The sequence below is a fragment of the Lissotriton vulgaris genome, chromosome 3_1 (assembly GCF_964263255.1).
Source record: "Lissotriton vulgaris chromosome 3_1, aLisVul1.2, whole genome shotgun sequence".
Taxonomy (NCBI): domain Eukaryota; kingdom Metazoa; phylum Chordata; class Amphibia; order Caudata; family Salamandridae; genus Lissotriton; species Lissotriton vulgaris.
The window spans coordinates 667,102,034-667,122,823 of NC_141689.1; the positions used below are offsets into that span (position 1 = coordinate 667,102,034).

The 20,790-nt window shown below is 44.2% G+C and overlaps 1 protein-coding gene across 3 annotated transcripts in view; it reads right to left on the reverse strand.

Moving 5' to 3' along the window:
* The window catches only part of LOC147726898 (solute carrier organic anion transporter family member 4C1-like), a 575,548-nt gene that overhangs the window by 412,547 nt on the left and 142,211 nt on the right, over positions 1–20,790 (reverse strand). For all 3 annotated transcript variants that reach the window (XM_086960969.1, XM_086960968.1, XM_086960970.1), the window contains exon 3: positions 12,664–12,858. In XM_086960969.1, coding sequence (XP_086817095.1) covers positions 12,664–12,858 — 195 coding nt within the window. The remainder of the gene's footprint in view (positions 1–12,663; positions 12,859–20,790) is intronic.

Consider the following 20,790-nt stretch of genomic DNA (forward strand, 5'->3'; position numbering starts at 1 on the left):
ATCTGAAGTAAAAGGTCTCACGGGCAGAGGCTATTCTATACTGAATGCATATGTGTCTACGTGTAATGCACGGAGCCATGGGCCATGGTAACGGGAGCGATGAATTGCAGGAGACAGGAAGGCTTGGCCCTTTGCTCTGCAGCCGGGGGTATATTTACTTATTTCACTAGACAAGAATGTGTTTTCGAGGAGCTGAACTGGCTACGCTGATAACATGAAGGCAAAATACTGTTTTGGCAGGCAGGCCAGGCCGAGCCAGGCACCGCTTCCCTTGGCAGGAAGTAAGGCAGAGGTCAGGGATGCATCTCCATGCTGCAGCTTTCAGGGGCAGAGACAGAAGTGGCTTGAGCAGAAATCAGGGCCTAGCTCGGCAGAGCCAGGAAAAACGTGAAAGTGCACCATGTAAAGACGGTGGCACGGCATACTTAGGAATTGAATTATCAATCCATTCATGGTGGATCTGATAGAAGACATGTTAACGTTGAACGCAAATGTATTTGCGTTTCCAGATTCGGTTGCGGAGGGAAGTTACATGCACTTTAAACTCGTACATGGAGTCGATGGGGTACGCGTTAGGGGACATACCTGACCATAACATTTCTATTACCTCATTCCCTCCTTGTCCCCTACGGACCCATTAAGTGATATCAATTTTCATGAGACCATCTATTTGCTCGTATAACATCATTTGTTCTTCTTTCTTTCTTCGGGAATGGGAACGTGCACTTGAATGGGGAACACATGCTGTGGAGCACAAGCCGCAAATCGCTGGCCCACATTGTAAACATAAACAACAACTGAATACTATGGCCAATATAATTCCTAGGAATGACAGTAACTTCCATCCCCAGGCAGTTATTACACTCCAGAACCAACTGGACCAAGTCCAGGAGCCTGGATTCTGATGTATCTGATGGGCAATTTCATGAAGTCTGGTAATGGCCTTATAGACTGATGGCGCGTTATTAGGAATAAACACGCAACAACTGGATCCGATGACTCTACAAGCTCCGCCCCTATTGGCCAGGATGACTTCAAGGACAAGGCGGTTCTGAAGAACAACAAGTCTCATAGCAGACTGTTCCTCTGTTAAGTTGCCCAAAGCAGAAGTAGTCTCATTCACTAACGCTTCGAGTGTTCTGGTTAATTTGCGTATCAGTTTACTATTGGAGACAGTGCCTAGATAGGGAAAGAATCCTTTATTGAAATCTGTATATTGTTCCCATGCAGTTTCAGTCTGATCAACCAGTGGGAGATCTCTCTTGTGTCTAACAATATTAAGGCGGGAATTCCTGTGATAGTCAGAGGGGGCTAGGAAAACTGGTGGCAATAGGAATGCAATGAAACAGGTACCATCCCAGTCTAGAGGTAAACGGACATAAGCTGTCTGACCACATATAAAATAGGAATGTCGGGAAGCTTTGAATGTAGACTTGCCTTTATCACTGAATTCGACCACAGTAGTACAGTCACTGTGACCTAGATGTACTGAACCAATCTTTCTAACACATAATACACCTTTTGCTGGTAAAACTGATATGGATGGCAAGTCTGGACTGGTCTCAGATTGAACATTTAGAATCATGAGGTTAAGTGTAAAATTGCCTAATCCATACACTTCATTTTCTAGATCGGTCCCTGTCATTTGTGGTAGACCCTCTTCGTTCGGGAAACATGCTTTGTTCATGACTGTGTTCAGATTTCCCCATATCCAATTGCCTTGGGAAACTCTGGATTCACTGTCTAAAGAGGATATTAAACTAAACCATGCGCTACAGGAACCATTATGTGAAAACGGGTAAGGAAAGAGGGGCAGAGCTCCCTTGTAGTTCTGATAGGGAGGGAGTCGGCCACATATCCAACAATCAGTAGCATTGTTGATCTGGTGAGAATGGTGTAACATACGAATGAATGTATTGTTGCGCAGCGCAAGTCGATAAGACAATTCGTGTGGGGGCAGAGCACTAAACGTGTGCTCGGCGGTATCATTAGAAAATGAGTGTGTGATAGGAAAATACATGTATAGTATCCAACTCAGAATAATAACCGTAAGACTCAGAAAAAACATAATAAGTAATGTACAAATGCATCGGCTTTAGAGATTCTTACAATATCGTTGTTTCTTGATCTCCTGTCCATCTCTCTCTCTATTTGGGTCTAACTTGAACATGTCAGAAACTGCCTAACCGCTTCACCCAGGAGGGGACTTAAACAATTAAACTGTCTGACTTACTAGACCTCAACTTCATGCGAAACTCCTGCTGAGGAGTTTTCTCTAAAAGGGGGAGTTTAGTATCGATGTTTGGAATGTGAGAGTCCTGGGAATCAGTTTTTGGCAGAAGTCCATGAAAGCGCTTCACGTGACTGGAGTGAACCCAGCCTTTCCTCCCCTCCAGCTTAACAGCAGTCCTGGTTGTTAACAAGACGATCTTCGGTTCTTTCCAGCGGGGCTCCAGAGGGCTTGACCTGTCGAAATTTCGGACAACCACTATGTCCCCCGGAACCAGTTCATGTGGCTTCACCTCAGTGTTGTCTGGGAAGGCTGCCGCAACCTGTGAACGACATGATTGTAGTGCAGACATCAAGGAAGCAAGGTAATCTGTCAGCATATTACTGTCAACATCTGTTATTTTTCGCGGCAGAGGCGTCCCCCACATATTAGGAGGTCTACCGAAGACCACCTCATACGGGGATAGCCCTGTCCTAGAATGGGCTACCATTCGCATATAAAAAAGGGCAACTGGCAAAGCTACTATCCAATCTACTCCTTTCTCTTTACACACTTTTGCAAGGCGAGTTTTCAGAGTCTGATTGTGTCGCTCCACGAGACCTGCTGCCTCGGGATGTCGGACACAGTGAAACTTCCACTGGTACCCCAATAGAAGCGAAACCTGCTTCATGAGTTCAGATGAAAATGGCTGACCGTTGTCTGAATACACGACACGGGGCAAACCGTATCGAGGGAAAAACTCACGTACCAACTGCTTTGCAGTGGTCGGGGCAGTGTAATCTGGGACTGGATATGCTTCTGTCCATCGGGATAGGGCACATACAACTACGAGGACATACTTGAATCCTCGGCATCGTTCCATCTGGATATAATCCATCTGGAGGACTTCAAAAGGATGGTCGAGAGGATGAAATCCACCACGTTCCACGTGAATGCCTTTTCCTGGATTGAACTGACAACAGATCATGCAGGTACGCACTTTCTGTTTTGCTGCTGCTCGTAAATGCTTGTTGAACCAAAGGTTCTGTAAACTGTCTAACATGGCTTTTTCTCCTAAATGTGCTGGACTATGTGCGGTATTGATGATAACCTGAACCATAGAGTCGGGGAGAAACCATGTAGTCTTTCCCTTCGTCATCCATCCCTGATCTGTCTGGACCCCTCCTTGTTCAGTCCATTTCTTTATCTCATCTGGAGTGGCATGTGTCTGTATGTCGATTACATCTTGTGTAGGATCCCTAACTGTCATACAATGTGTCAGTGAGGTTACGTCAGTTTTTGTCATATCAGTCGTTTGAGTATGAGTCAGTGCTGTATGTTTCGCTGTTCGGTCTGCAAAATCGTTACCCTGGGAAATGGTGTCTATAACCTTTGTATGTGCTTTGCACTTCATGATGGCTATGGCTGTAGGCAAATGTATTGCCTCTAACAATGCTTGAATGAGGGGACCATGTTGGATCTTGGCTCCGTGAGAGGTCAAGAAACCTCTTTCTTGCCAGAGGACACCGAAATCGTGTACGACTCCAAATGCATAACGTGAATCTGTATATATGTTTACTTTAATGTTCTTGGCTCGTATACAGGCTTGAGTCAGAGCAATGAGCTCTGCTGCTTGGGCTGACAAAGTGTCAATGCGATGTGTTTCTATGACTTCAGTTTCAGTGGTCACTGCATATGCGGCCACTAATTCTCCTGTACTTGTTCTCAAACATGAACCATCCACATAAAGTGTCAGGTCTGGATTGGGTAATGCAACATCTGTCAAGTCTTGTCTGGGCTTCGTAATCGTGTTAACCACATCCACGCAGTCATGTGGAGTAGGATCTGTTGTATTCGACGGTAAAAGTGTAGCAGGATTTAATGTATTGCAGCGTCTGATTTCTATGTGTGGTTGGAATAATGTCAATTCATAACCTGTCAGTCGAGCTATAGTCAAGTGTTGGGTCTGTGTTCTGTTTAGGAGAACCTCCACAGAGTGTGGAACCTGTACTGTCAATTGATGTCCTAATACAATGGAGTCACTTTGTCTAATCGCTAAAGCTGTTGCTGCAACTGATTTTAAACACGCAGGCAAGGCCTGGGCAACTGGATCTAATGTACTCGAAAAATAAGCACACGGTCTGTGTTTGTCTGCTTGGAGCTGAGTGAGAACCGACAACGCTGTGCCATCGCGTTCTGTGACAAAAAGTGTAAAAGGTTTGCTGTAACATGGTGTTGCTAAGACTGGTGCTTGACATAAGGCTTTCTTTAATTCGTCAAAAGCATGTGTATGTTCCTGTGTCCAAGGGAGGACAGTCGAAGACGCTGCCTCCTGTGTTGTCAACTGTATGAGTGGTTTAGCTAGAAATGCATATTGAGGAATCCATTGTCTGCAATAGGAAGTGAGTCCAATAAAAGCTCGTACTTCCTTCTGCGTCTTGGGTTGCGGAAGATGTGCAATTAATTGAATTCGTTCGGGTGTCAGCTGCCTACCCCACTTGGACAGCAAGTGCCCAAGGTACACCACTTGCTGGGCACAGAATTGTAGCTTCGAAGGAGACACCTTGTGTCCCTTGTTGGCCAGGAAATATAAGACTGTCAGTGATGCTTGTTCACATTCATGTTCACTACGGGCGGTGATCAATAGATCATCGACGTATTGGAGTAGGGCAGTGTTGGCAGGCATGTGAATACTGTCAAGTTGTCGTTTCAATGCTTGGCTATAGATGCTGGGGCTTTCTGTGAATCCTTGAGGTGCGCGTGCAAATTTGAAGCTTCGGCCATTTAAACAGAATCCGAAAAGGTATTGGCTTTCCGGATCAATAGGGACACTAAAGAAGGCGTTCTTGAGATCAATTACAGTAAAGAACGTCGCTTCTGAATCAATAGCTGTCAATAGTGACGAAATGTCTGGGACCACTGGATACTGAGGTACAATGCATTTATTTAATTCTCGTAAATCGATCACTAATCGATAGACTGGAGGTGCATTCGGATCAGTGCGTTTAAGAATCGGAATGATAGGGGAATTACAAACGTTGGAGTCGGTTTCTACAACCACTCCTTGTGCAATCAGCTCGTCAATGATTTTCAGTAAGGCCACTACAGCATCAGGTGGTAACTTGTATTGTCGGATTCGTGGTAGTATAACTCCTGGCTTGAGTGTAACACGGTATGGTGTAATGTGCATACAACCTACATCAGTGGGGCCTTTTGCCCATAAATGTGCAGGAACATTCTGTAACCTGGGGTCAAAATCTCTCAATACATAATGTCCCTTGAAATCACGAAGGAACAACCTTACTCCTTCTGAGAACAACAAATTACAGCTCCTAGAGCTTTCAGAGTCTTAATACCAAGCAAGTTTTCTGGACATAATTTCGTGAGTAATAAATCTGTAGTGCGTGACAATGGACCAACTGCTAGAGGAACGGGTTTCGATACTTCATTAACAATAGGCTTTCCTGAAAATCCAAGGGAAACATTCTGTGAGCCTGAGAGGGGTGCCCCTGGAACCTCGTCATGACTGATGGTAGTTCTGCTTGCCCCTGTGTCAATTAAAAACTTTCTATCCTTTCCTAATACCTGACTATGTACATAAGGACCTTCTTGATCTACAGGAACCTCAATAAGAGGCAAGCCAACCTCCCTCTCTAGGCTGTTTCATGTATACTGCTGATAATCGGGGTAATCGGATTGTGCATACTGGTACATCTGTTGTGTGACATGTTGTGTGGCGGCAATGGGCTGAGGCTGTAGTACCGCCACGGTCTGTTGTGGATTCTGCATAGGCTGCACGTTCTGTGGTGTGTGTTGTTGGACCTGGTCCTGTCTAGGAGGACGCGGTCTCTCTTTAGTTTTACCTGTAGCTATGTTGTGTTTCAAGACTGCGCAATCGTTTACATAGTGACCTGGCTGTTTACAATAGTTGCATGTCCCTTTAACAGGACCCGCCGTATTATTGGACTGTGTCGTACCCCTTTTCTGACCATTGGCTGGAACTGACTGAGCAACTAGCATTTTCATTTTAGTGTCTTTCATACGCCTTTGTTCGTGATCATGTTCTTCCCTAATTCTGTTCTGGTGATACTGTAACATTTGTAACATTTGGGACGGCGTATTTGCTTGCCATGTGCTCTCGACTTTCAATACTCTGTTCTTAACCTGGGGCAAGGAATTCTCGACTAATTTGGTCACAAATAGGTGTGGGTAAGACTCGCTACTGGTTTTCAGGCCACTATTAATAATGAAACATTTCTCGAATCTGGAATAAAAGTCACTAGTATCTTCGTCTGGTTTCTGTTTACATGTTGAGATTGCGTCCCAATCTTCCTTTTTAATTGCCAATAATCTTGGCAAAACCTGAACTAATAAACCTGGTAATGCTTTAGTTTTGTCCCCAAGACCTAAACCTGGGGTTCGTCCTGTTTCTTCGTTCTCTAATTCAGTCCAATTAATCTTTTGATCTCCCACCTCCCATTCTTTTTCTTTGAGTTTCTCGTAAATACCGGCAGGCAATAATACTTTCAATATTTTCATAATATCGGGATATGTGTAATCTCCCATGAGTAACATGTCTTTTATTTCACGGTGAAAACCTGCAGGGTCTTTATCATGACTTGGCACTATTTTCTTCATTTCCAGCAATTCCATTTTAGTTATGGGCGTGTATACAAAAACGCGTTGAAGCGCACCCCCTGGGGTTGACTGAACGGGGTGTACTTCTCGTAAAGGGTTCTGTTTGTCTAGATGATATGGTTGCCTAACTGGGGGTGGAACGGAAACATGATGTGGAGTCAGGAACGTCCTATATTTGTGTCGTTGTTCTAAAATGGTGTCAATTAAATCGGTACCTAGGCCTCTCCATCTTCTCAGGAGTAAGTCCTGCAATAAATTATACAACGGACCTGGGTCAGATTGTTCGTTTTCGTACTGTATAATGAGATGTTGTGTCATGTATATACCAGCTAGTCGCTGTTCTTCTGGGGTAAGACTTAAGAATGTTTGTACTACTGAATCATCTTTATATATGCTGTCATCCCCGGCCCATTGGACTGCTGACCGGGCAAGTTCCTGATCACGTAAGGTATTAAGTTCATGATAACCTATTCTTTCCTTTAGCACTTTATCAGTCATTTGGAAAATATGCTCGAGGGAACATCGCTCTGGTATCGGACAAAGGTAACGTTTCTTGTTTTCTAAACGAATGGGTCTGTCGAAGGGCCTATCAAGAGGGTACTGTCTAGGGAGTTTTTCTCTACCTACATATGCTATCAGGTCTCTAGTTTCTGTGGTATTCTCTGATTCTTCCTCATCTGAGGTTTCTTTATCGTCTGACTCAGGATGCCTTTCAGATTCTCGTCGGGTATGTATTGCTACAATTTCTTTACGGATCTTTCTAACCATAGCATGTATACATTTTTCTTTATCATGTTTACAGTCTGCAATATTCTGACTCCATTTTGACAATCCCTCCATCTCTTCTTTCGGAAAACCTGGCTGATCTTGTTCCCTTATCAAACAATTAATCAGGAATCGCATAATTAAAGATTGTGTCTCAACTTTCTGATGTGCCATGGCTTCACTAATACACTCTGGTCTTTCTCCTGTTCTGATAAAATGATATATATTGTCTAGATGGTCTGGCATTTCTGGAAATAACATCAAATAATCCGTAACACGTCTTAAACGTAATGAGGCTAACATCATGGGTCCTGTTTTTCCAGGCACTGTATCATATCTACAATCTGTAAGGTATTCTTTAAGCTTTTCAGCTGGGGTTGCTTTAGGCGTACGCTGCATTGCTAATTCTCTCATTGTTATTCATTGTAAATGTGGCGGGTGCGATAACCTCCTGTAGCACCTCCTGAGGCGTGAGCATAACCTGGATGTGGGATCGGTAACGGGGTTGGACCCTGGGTAGCAGCAGGCCCAAAGGGTTTAAGCGGATTAATACCAGGAGGAATAGTAGGGGAAGTAACAACAGGTGCGGGAATCTGATGACGTGGAGGGGTCGTGGTCAGATCAGCAGGGATCTGCTGTTGCGGACCTGGGGGCAGATTATTGTCAATAGGTGGTACGGGTACATTGGTATATGCGGGTGCTACATCGTCTAAATAGGAAGAAAGGAAAATATCTGCTGCGGTCTTGTGGCGACGTACTTTAGTTGGGACCAATGGTGGGGGTAAGTTACTGGGTACTTCCGGGTTGGCGCTAGGCAGGCCCTCGGCAAGAACTGGATACATGCCTGAAATAAGTGCATTTCTTTGATGGTCTAATTGTTCTGATCTGACCTGTTCTCCTTCCTCTAGTAACTCTTTTTCTTTGGCTTTTTCGGAATCCTCTCTACTTCTCTCTGTTTTTCTGAATTCTTTTTCTGTCCGTCTATGTGATTCTTTACGCCATAATTCAATGGCATCTTTCTGTGACTGTCTGGCTTTCTTTTTCCACAACGCTTCTTCTACTCTCATAATGCACTCGGCATCCCATGTCCCTGAGACAGGCCATCTAAACTTCTCTTCTAAGTGCTTGGTGTAGTCTACCCACAAGTCTAAGTACAGTATGGCATCTAAGCCATGTTTATGGTACATAAAATGACCTGGAGTATCCCTAGGTGGTATGGGAACGGCTTCTTCCAGTATCCCTTTCCTAGTTCCTATCTGACGCAACTTTGAGAATAAAGGCATGGTTACCTTGCTCTAGACACGATAAACACAGTACAGAAATGCAAACAATCATTCATACCATGACATAAAAACACATTGAAACATCTCGATCGAATACTAACTCAACAATAATACTGATTGAATACTAGATGCACTGCTAAACAGTACAGATACACTGCTGAAACAGTGCAGACCGGATCTGTGTACCCAAACCCGTCTTGACCGGACACAAATTAATGCACCCGTCTTGATGCGTCCCCAGCAACGGTACTCACCGGGAAGCACGGAACGGAAGGCCTCGGAAACTCAACTGGACTCTCGACTGGACTGCTACGACGTCACTGCTGCTGCTGCGCACTACGCATGCGCCTCGACACTACAGGTGGGCCTCTCGATGCCTCGGACACGGCTCTCTCGGCTGGGCTCTGGTCGGGATCCTCCGCACTCCTCACCGCCTCGTCTGAATGTCGACCGCAGTCTCCGTCACCTCCGTAGGCCTGAGGGAGATACAGGAAAACCTGCAGATGCGCATAGACGTCCGTCACGGCTGTGGCAGGGGGCAAGGCCTGCGACGCATCGCCGGCGCGTGGGGTGGGGGAGGGGTCCCTATTCGGGCGCCAAATTATGTGGTAAATATTTTACTGTATACGAGTTTGCCATATAATTTCAGACAGGTTACAAAAAATAGCTCAATCAAATGAGAGGCAGAGTCCGTGGCATCAGAGTCATACGGGTTTTAATCATAAATGACTCGAGTCATGGAAATCTATTCCATCAATACAAGGGTTCGGGTATGCAATGATGGCAGAAAAGATGTCAACGATTTATTAACAGTACATGACATATATAGTAAAATGACACAATGATAATGGATACAGTAGGCGTGACAAGTGAAAAAGAGCAAGATAAGAACACATGTGCGTAGCAAAAAGGCGTGAACAAGGGTGTGCACAGAGGTGTGTACTGAAAAACGTCACAGAAAAGTGTCATAAGTGGGTGGGTGCGTAGAGGATTTTGCAGAGTCAGCTGAAACATATGACTTGGGTGCGTGCGCATTCAATATGACGTGTGATTGACGTGGAACTGGAGAAAGCTGAGGGCTTGACTTTTAACACTGGTAGAGGAGACAGAAGTCTGGCATGTCAGATCGACCTGTTCCTATAACTTATCTGATATCTTGTGTTTGGGGATGTTTAATCTGAAGTAAAAGGTCTCTCGGGCAGAGGCTATTCTATACTGAATGCATATGTGTCTACGTGTAATGCACGGAGCCATGGGCCATGGTAACGGGAGCGATGAATTGCATGAAGGAGACAGGAAGGCTTGGCCCTTTGCTCTGCAGCCGGGGGTATATTTACTTATTTCACTAGACAAGAATGTGTTTTCGAGGAGCTGAACTGGCTACGCTGATAACATGAAGGCAAAATACTGTTTTGGCAGGCAGGCCAGGCCGAGCCAGGCACCGCTTCGCTTGGCAGGAAGTAAGGCAGAGGTCAGGGATGCATCTCCATGCTGCTGCTTTCAGGGGCAGAGACAGAAGTGGCTTGAGCAGAAATCAGGGCCTAGCTCGGCAGAGCCAGGAAAAACGTGAAAGTGCACCATGTAAAGACGGTGGCACGGCATACTTAGGAATTGAATTATCAATCCATTCATGGTGGATCTGATAGAAGACATGTTAACGTTGAATGCAAATGTATTTGCGTTTCCAGATTCGGTTGCGGAGGGAAGTTACATGCACTTTAAACTCGTACATGGAGTCGATGGGGTACGCGTTAGGGGACATACCTGACCATAACATTTCTATTACCTCAATTTGGCAGTCATGACATCAAAGGAAGTAACAGCATAAAAATAAGAAAAATGACTATAGAGGCAAAATTGCACAATTAGTTTAGAATCAATAAAATAATGAAAAAGTTTACCAGGGAACAGTGCTCTGTTGGCTGTATTCTAATGCAGAGGTGGAGCTTTGTACATATGTATGATATAACTCCACTTTACACTGGAAGTTCCAAAAATGGCGCTAATTGGGTTCTGCTCTCTGTGGAATTTCTGTAAAACAGCCCCTGCCAACTCTTTAGAAAGTTCTCTAAAAAATTATTTCTTCTTTGGTATTTGGATCTAGCCAGTCCCTTATCCACATGCAACTCTACAATGAACGGGCCACAGTAACATTTCAAATTCATCCAAGTTAATGCCCAGCCCGCATTCAAGTCATACTATCGGAAACATATGATGCAGAAAAGTGCAGTTCCAAATATATTATGCGTAGTGTTTGGAGGTAACTAATAATGGACTTCAGGTACTAACTTAACAGTTACGAGTAGTATAACATTCCTTAATCGATGCACCACTGCACTGTAGTATTTAAATCAGATTGGGTCTGGCCCAGTAGGGTAACCATACATCTTCATAAATTGGGTAGTCCAGGTAGAGGGGCGGTGTTGAACCATGATTCCAGAAAAGCTGCTGGCTCATCCTAACTAAACTATCAAGGCTGGTTCAGAGAAGTTCTCATTGCTCCTACGTTATGGCAGGACCACAAGACTGCTCTCAAGTTCTTATGAGCTCTTATGCAATAAAAGGGATGCATGCTCCAGAAAGTCTATTTAGGTACCAATCATCAGTTCTTATGAGATCTTATGCAATAAAAGGGATGCATATACCATAAAGTCTATTTAGGTACCAATCACCAGTTCTTATGAGCTCTTAAGCAATAAAAGGGATGCATGCTCCAGAAAGTCTATTTAGGTGGCAATCACCAGTTCTTATGAGCTCTTATGCAATAAAAGGGATGCATGCTCCAGAAAGTCTATTTAGGTACCAATCGCAGGAAAAATTCAGGGAGGAGCCCACAGTAATTCTATAACCTCTGACCAACAATACTGACCTGTATGAAAAGAGAAAGTGACTTTGATGATAGTAAATAGCAGTTTTTGGGGACATAGGCAACAGGGCGAATTTTACACTTTTCATAATGCTAGGTAGCACAGTTGCAGTTCAGGTGGAAGTTCTAGGTTTGTAATGCAGCACGGTGATCAGGCTGTTCTGATACTCATATGAAAATGATTAAAGTCCTAGAAACTGATAATTTCAAACAGTTGTAATGCGGTCTGATGTTGGATAGAAACTGATCTTCAAAGCTTCCAAATAGGGCTGCGGATCAGAACTTCTAGGACCATGTTCAATTATAGATGGTCGACAAAACTGTCTAACCAGCCTTAAAAAAGCTTAAGTGAGCGGAGTGGAACCCAAAAAGCCACACGGGCAACATGGGGAAACCAAATTCACCGAACTGAAGACCAGTTCAACTATAATTGGCGGACAAACTTTTTCTGATACATTCTGGGTACATATGTAGGGTACAGAATCCACTATTTATGAGGTGTCAACTAACTTACATAATATTAATCAATATAATAGAAGAAGCATGTTGGCTATCAAATACCCCAGCACGCGCGATCATTTTAAGTGCATCGTAGCTCAGGAAAGAGACATATATCTACTGTATACTGTATTTATCAAGCCTTTAGAGCCATTATGCAATGTATGAGCTGCTCTCCAATCCTATACCTAGGCTAAAGTTTCCATTTGGTCAAACCTTGCAGGTAGCTTTGAAAAAGATAATGAATTCAAATAACAGTTGTTTAACTATTTAGTGCTTCATACCTTAGCAATGCTTATTTTGGGAAATCCTTTAAAGCGTTTAACTGCTCATAGCATAATTTCTAGTGTGCACCCATAGCAGCTTAAACATGTAAAAAAGTTGCATTAGTTTAAAAGTCGTACCTATAAACAGTGATGATTTATGCGGAGGTAGGCTGTCGTCAAAAAATGCTGTCCCCAATGTGTATAAAGGGGTTCCGCCGATGCCGGTTAGCAGCTGTGCTATGATAAATATAGCAAGATATTTGGAGGACCCAAATGTTGTGGCGGGGCTGCACATTTGGGTGCTATCACTGGTTGTATTTGTAGGGCACACACCTGAAAAAAGAAGATGCATTGAAGAACAATTATATACAATTCAAATATTTAAAGAAACCACCATTGTATTTTATATTTGACAAATGGAGACTCCCATTCAAGTCATAATATTGCATTGCATACAAGACACAAACAAGAACAGACTATGGGTATCGTTCTGTAGAACTACTTTGCAATTAGCTGAGAGAGGCGCCTAGAGGGAGAAAGAAAGAGAGAGAAATGCATGTTGGTTCAGAATAGAGATCACATATTTTACTTGCTAAATTGTTATTTGCCATTTTCATTGAACGCCAGCTGCCACCAGTAGAAACAAAGTGTATTGGAACAGAGAATTTGGAGGCAGCATTTCTTGTGCTAGCTACATGGCTGGTTTGATAATAACATCGTTTTCTTAGCCGGTGCTCTCATTCTCAGTTTAGCACCTGGGTGTAAAATGGAGCATATAAATGTTTTTGTAACTTGGACTGGTGTAAACAGGTTTTGTTGAGTGAAAATATTACAACAAATAGTTTTCATAGAAGTAAAAATGGAGCAATTAGATTTTGCACTATTGTCGCTACTTACGAATTGTGTAATGGAGCTAAATCAATTTTGCCTTAGTCTCGAATCCCTAAAAACAAATGGGCAAATTCATAAAAGAAATTGTACATTTGGACATCTATGCACATGTTCACTAGAGTGTGTATATTTCCGAATAAACAGTATTTACAAAGTTTATGAATAGACTTCTGTTTTAGTGTAAGCTTTCAATGATTCACTCCTCAAGTCTTATACAAAACAAAGGGGACACACTCAAACATCTATACATCTACAGCTACAAATGTAATGTTCCCACATATGCCATTCTGTTCTTAGTTCGCATACATAACTGTGCACACTGTTTAAAAGAAGAAACAGTGTACACATACACTAAGTTGCATTCTAAATGGGGAGCAATTGGAAAATAGCCACATCTAAATGCATTCCAACACATCAGGCAGTAATAAAACTCTAAGGCGTTACATAGAAGCAATAACCACACTCATTCAATCTTTCCATTATTCCACACAGCATTTTGAACCCACAGCACTGTTGGAGATGCTCATCATCTCACATAGGTGAGGAAGGTGCAGACAGCGTGGTCAACGTTGGTATTGTGAACTACATCACCTGGCTCCACACACACACCCTTAGTGGAGCTTTTAAGGAATTCCTGGATAGGACATCGCCCATATGTTGAATCCATTGAGGTAGAGATACTCACTGCGAGGAATATATATTAACAAGCATTTGCAATGCAATAGGTCTCGCATTAGGAAAGTTTGAGCTATTGGTCTTGTAAATGACAATTTTTTTATTTATGTGTTGGTTTTGAAAATAGCTAAATTAATAGCTTTGTTATTTACAATGCCAATAGTTATAACTTTCGCAAATTTGACACCTATAACCTGGGGTTGCGCTGAGTGATGCTGTGGTGATGCTGAGTGGTGCTGTGATGGTGCTGAGTGATGCTGTGGTGCTGCTGAGTGATGCTGTGGTGGTGCTGAATGGCGCTGTGGTGGTGAGTGGTGCTGTGGTGGTGCTGAGTGATGCTGTGGTGGTGCTGAGTGGTGCTGTGGTGGTGCTGAGTGATGCTGTGGTGGTGCTGAGTGGTGCTGTGGTGGTGCTGAGTGGTGCTGTGGTGGTGCTGAGTGATGCAGGGGTGGCGATGAGTGATGCTGTGGTGGTGCTGAGTGATGCTGTGTTGGTGCTGAGTGGTGCTGTGGTGGTGCTGAGTTGTGCTGTGGTGCTGCTGAGTGGTGCTGAGTGGTGCTGAGTGATAATCTGGAAGGGAAGAGAAGAAAGAAAGAAAGAACGAAAGAAAGAAGGAAGAAGGGAGGAAGGAAAGAAAGAAAGGAATGAAAGGGAGGGAGGAAAGGAAGGAAGGAATGGAAGAAAGAAAAGAAGGCAAGAAAGGATGAAAGGAAAGAAAGAAAGGATTCTAATTGCAAGTGTCAACATGAACAGGCTTGTTTTGAAGATGTAGTCCCCACATTTGAGATTCCACGACAGAGAGGGGCTGTGAAGGACGGAGAGGCGACAGGCAGAGGCCACGCGCGGCGGACATCCAAGGAAGGGTGGGAGGGGAAAAAAAGCATTAGCGAGCGAGAAAAGCTATGAACACCAGGGGGGCGGGGAAGCAGATTGCCTTCAAGCTTTCAAGCCTTTGCAAGGCCAAGCGTGCGCCTGGGGAAGCTTCATGGTTCAGTGCACAGCATGCATTGCACGAAATCCGGCTGTTTCAGAGATTTTCGTTCAGTAGTAATAGGTTCCGAGTTATAAATAACTCGACCTAAAAATAGCAAGGCGAGAGGAGGCATGTTATGGAAACATTTGCTAAGATACAGGTAGCAGGATACTCCCTGGCTGGGAATCTTTAGCACAATTATAACTCACCCCCCATGGAGCAATGTATCCTCAATTCCATAAACTGACATAAGTCTTGCCAGTTCTGGAAACCACCATCTTTGGGCCAAGTGGAATGTACTCAAGAGTACATGTAGCAACATTCGTAAATCTTGCAAATGTCACCATGGACACAGCACATACAACACAACACACATTCAAAAGAAAGGAACAGCACACATGACTGTAGACCCGCATCCCCACACATAACCATCAAATGTGCAAGCCAACAATCATATCATTTACTCTTCCCAGACACTGTGCATTCGCCATTTCATGTGACATTAAAAGTGCTGACTCTTGCTGTGGCAACGAAACAGCCAAGACTGGCTGTGCAGCCCACCACACTCACATAGCCAGACAAGTGTATTAGAAATCTTGATCTTGCACACTTTGAAGACTGTTTTCTGGGTTACAACACCTGAATAAATGTTCTCTATCCCTGATAAGTTGTCCAACCACCTATGTTGGTCTGTGCACATTGTATGCTGTGTCGCTGTGGGAGGCCCTAAACAAAACATAGCCTAACAACCTTATGAACAGTCTGTTTATTCCACCATCGCATGGACCTGTTCTAGCAGACCCTCAGCCTCCTGCCACCATCTCCACTGCTGTTGCCCTTCCTGGGATGTCATCTAGACTGGCCACTCAGACTGGATGGATGCTAAGATCTGGTAATTTTTCTTCCATGTGTGCAATATTATTTCACTGTCTTTCTGTCACCTACAAGTGCACCTCAATATTTGTAGTAAATACACAAGTATTTGTTAGCATATTTTAGGGACATAGATCACTGTGCGCATTGTACACACTATAAAGTAGACAACTCTTGTTCTAGTTGAAAAGTTACATAATGTCATTGCATGTCAGTATGACCTTCTTCACTTTTGCTTCCTGCCACATGTCCACTGACTAGCTGTCTGGTCAAAAGTGTTGCTGTGGAAATAGCATCATATTATTATCAGACCTCCATCTCAAAATCTGTTGGGATGGAAAGTGTTAAAAAGCACTCATCACTTCTGTAAATCTCTCACAACATGATCAAGTAGACTGTACTCAGGTAAACTAAAGATTTAATCATTTCATTGAATGGGTGGTGTTTCAGTGCTTAATGCTGTTGGTGAGTGGTATGGTGCAGCGCACAAGCAGTAAATATTTAAAGAATAAAGAATGTAATATCCAAATCAGGACTTAAGACTGCTGATGAAATATGCAAGTACTGTGTCTGCTTCAAACTGGGTTTTAGTATTACATGCAGGAGGATAATAGCGATTACCGTAGTTCATTTGCCTACACATCCACAAACATCAGAGCCCTTTTTAAGTGGTCTTGAAGACTTTCCCCAGCTTGAAAATGCTCTGACACACGGCATTTTGGGCCTGTTTATAGTAGGCAAACAGTAACTACTGAAAACATTGGAGGGTTGCCTCTGGGAACTTTTATCCCATTGGTTAGGCAGTGCCTAGGCTTCACCCCCACTCACTAGTTGGTGAGAGGTATAAGTGTAGTCAATACACCTGGACAAAAAATATTCTGGACCTGCTGAAGAACAGAAGAGGACTGCTGTTTGTAACCTGAGAGGAGCCCTGAAGGACTGGACCTGCTCCCACTTGTACCCAGGACAAAGATGTGGATTCCAATGGTCAGTCAGCTGACCTTCTGTGTGGCTGCAGGGACACAACAAGCTGCAAGAGGTTTTCCTGGAAGTACCCAGCTGGACAGTGGCAACTGGACCTGGAATGGACATTACTGTAGGCTTCTGCCTGACACCCTGGGACGATGCATGTGCTTCCCCAGAGGTACTGGTGCTTTGGAAGTGTACTCCTGTCATTGGCTGGACACCAAAAGAAAGCAAGTTTTTGACTTCCAGACTTTCACAGAGGCCAGTCCACTTGGTATATCCAACTCAGACTCCATTGTGGTCCTCCTGAAATTGTACCTGGGTTTCAGGCTACCAAGTGCATGGGCATTTGCATTTTGCTTTTTCTTGTTGCATTTTCCACTTAAATCGTAAAAAAATAATATCAGCAGCTCAGCTCCCCTCTTTGGATTTTTGCCATATTGGTGTCATTTTATATATTTAGTTTCACTCTATTTTGAATCAATTTTTCTAAATCAGTTTGTGCTTATTATTTCTTAGTGTTTGATTTTATTACTGTTTTTGCCTGCATACATACTTTAGACATGATTACCCTAAAGTAAGCATGTCTACTCTATGGCATGGTTACAATTGGGTTAATCTCAGGTTAATTAAGTGACTTTAAGGGTTTACCCTGACAAGAGTTGTAATTATTCCTTGGGGTGGGCACTTGTCCACCTCAAATAATAATCATATTCCAATCCAAACACATAAATTGGCACACCTACCTTGGGATGGGAGAACCATGTAGCTTTCCAAATAAAAGTACTGTCTCATGAATTTAATGACTCTTCTGTGCTCAGCTGAAGCTGGAAGAGTGGCTGCTAATAGTATCCGGGCTTGCCACTTCTCAAGCTGATCACCATACATAAAATATCACTGATGCTGCAAGTTACATAACTGATACAGAAAAGGGGGTGGTGATGAACAGAGTGTCTGAATTAAGCAGACCACTCTTACCCAGTCCAAAGATCAGGGCCTGATTCATGACCGTTTTTCAGCTCACTGCACCATCCCAGCTCAGAACTTGGCTATATGCAAATTAGTCTGACCCTGGCCCAGTGCATCATGGGAACAGGGCAGACCAAACTACCAAGCCAATTCTTATACTGGGAAAGAAACAAGCTACCGGGGACTGGTTTCTGGCATTTCAGCCGTCTTCGGCCCGGCTTGCTTGAATCCTGATGGTGCAATGAGCTAGGGACTCACATCTGAGTATACCCTTCCACGCTTATAGTGGACAAAATTGATACAGAAAAGGGGGTGGTGATGAACAGAGTGTCTGAATTAAGCAGACCACTCTTACCCAGTCCAAAGATCAGGGCCTGATCCATCACCGTTTTTTAGCTCACTGCACCATCCCAGCTCAGAACTTGGCTATATGCAAATTAATCTGACCCTGGCCCAGTGCATCATTAATTCAGACACTCTGTTCATCACCACCCCCTTTTCTGAATCGTTTTTGGCCACTATAGCTGTGGCAGGGTATACTCAGACATGAGTCCCTTGCTCACTGCACCATCAGGATTCAAGCAAGCCGGGCCGACGACGGCTGAAATGCCAGAAACCGGTCCCCGGAAGCTTCTCTCCTTTCTGGTGAAGAATTGGCTTGGTAGTTTGGTCTGCCCTGTTCCCATGATGCACTGGGCCAGGGACAGACTAATTTGCATATAGCCAAGTTCTGAGCTGGGATGGTGCAGTGAGCTAAATAACGGTGATGGATCAAGCCCTGATCTTTGGACTGGGTAAGAGTGGTCTGCTTAATTCAGACACTCTGTTCATCACCACCCCCTTTTCTGAATCGTTTTTGGCCACTATAGGTGTGGCAGGGTATACTCAGACATGAGTCCCTTGCTCACTGCACCATCAGGATTCAAGCAAGCCGGGCTGACGACGGCTGAAATGCCAGAAACCGGTCCCCGGAAGCTTGTCTCCTTTCTGGTGAAGAATCGGCTTGGTAGTTTGGTCTGCCCTGTTCCCATGATGCACTGGGCCAGGGACAGACTAATTTTCATATAGCCAAGTTCTGAGCTGGGATGGATCAAGCCCTGATCTTTGGGCTGGGTAAGAGTAGTCTGCTTAATTCAGACACTCTGTTCATCACCACCCCCTTTTCTGAATCGTTTTTGGCCACTATAGGTGTGGCAGGGTATACTCAGACATGAGTCTCTTGCTCACTGCACCATCAGGATTCAAGCAAGCCGGGCCGACGACGGCTGAAATGCCAGAAACCGGTCCCGGAAGCTTGTCTCCTTTCTGGTGAAGAATTGGCTTGGTAGTTTGGTCTGCCCTGTTCCCATGATGCACTGGGCCAGGGACAGACTAATTTGCATATAGCCAAGTTCTGAGCTGGGATGGTGCAGTGAGCTAAATAACGGTGATGGATCAAGCCCTGATCTTTGGACTGGGTAAGAGTGGTCTGCTTAATTCAGACACTCTGTTCATCACCATCCCCTTTTCTGAATCGTTTTTGGCCACTATAGGTGTGGCAGGGTATACTCAGACATGAGTCCCTTGCTCACTGCACCATCAGGATTCAAGCAAGCTGGGCCGACGAGGGCTGAAATGCCAGAAACCGGTCCCCGGAAGCTTGTCTCCTTTCTGGTGAAGAATTGGCTTGGTAGTTTCGTCTGCCCTGTTCCCATGATGCACTGGGCCAGGGACAGACTAATTTGCATATAGCCAAGTTCTGAGCTGGGATGGTGCAGTGAGCTAAATAACGGTGATGGATCAAGCCCTGATCTTTGGACTGGGTTAGAGTGGTCTGCTTAATTCAGACACTCTGTTCATCACCACCCCCTTTTCTGAATCGCAAGTTACATAACAGCCAACAGCAACAGAACAGAAAGCCACAAAGGTCTCTCAGCTCTTAAGAATGTCCAATTACAGGCTCTCCTCTTGGGTTTCACAGCTACCAGAAAAGCTTTAGATTTTTAAAGCCAAGCAGCAGGTATTACCTTCTGTTAGACCTGGCACCTTGGCGTGCGTCTCCCTTCCACTTTTCTGCGGATGTGCCTCATGTGTTTTGCTGGTGTTAGCTGCTCAGGGAACTGTGCCACTGCCAATCAGTGCCACAGTGCAAGTGCTCCCTATGAAAAGTGTATACATTGATTGGTGTCCATGATTGACTTATTTGGTTTACTGTCAGACCCTCTAAAGTGCACCAGGAGTGCCAAGGCTTGTAAATACAAATGCTGCTGGTGGACTTGCAGCACTGGTTGTGCCACCCACAGAAGCGGCCTAGTAAAATGTGTCTAAGGTCTGCCATTGCAGGACCTGCGTGCATTTTGGTACTGTCATGCTAACTGGCCAAGTACAACTACCTGCCAGTCCCTAAACCCTCCCTTAACTTCATATTAGTCACCCCGATGGTAGGCCCAAGGGCAGGGTGCATTGTAGCATAAGGTAGGACATGCCCTGATGTGTGTGGCATGTCCTAATAGTGAATTACAGCCATTTTCGTTTTTCACTATTGTAAGGCTACCTACTCTCCATAGGCCAGAATAGGCTGTGGAATTATTACACTCTATAATCCCAACAGACCCAGAGAGCAAGGTAGAAAGTCAAGTTTAGTATGCCTGAACTCAGAATAATAAAATACTTCTTTTAGTAAAGTTTATTTTTAATATCCTTTGTTTGCAAATACTACTTTTAGAAAGTTAGTATTTGCTTGCCTAACCATTTCAGCCCGCCTCTGCTCTGATGTGTATCTGCTGTCTGGTTTCTGTGTTTGACAGGGCTGGGGGATTCCAGGGGACAGGCTGGGGTTGACAGGTGGTGAATAGAGAGATTACACCAGGATGGGTGGGGGGAGTGCCCCTTGACTCTGAATAGGGCTGTGCTCTGCCACCACAAAGCTGGCTCCGCCC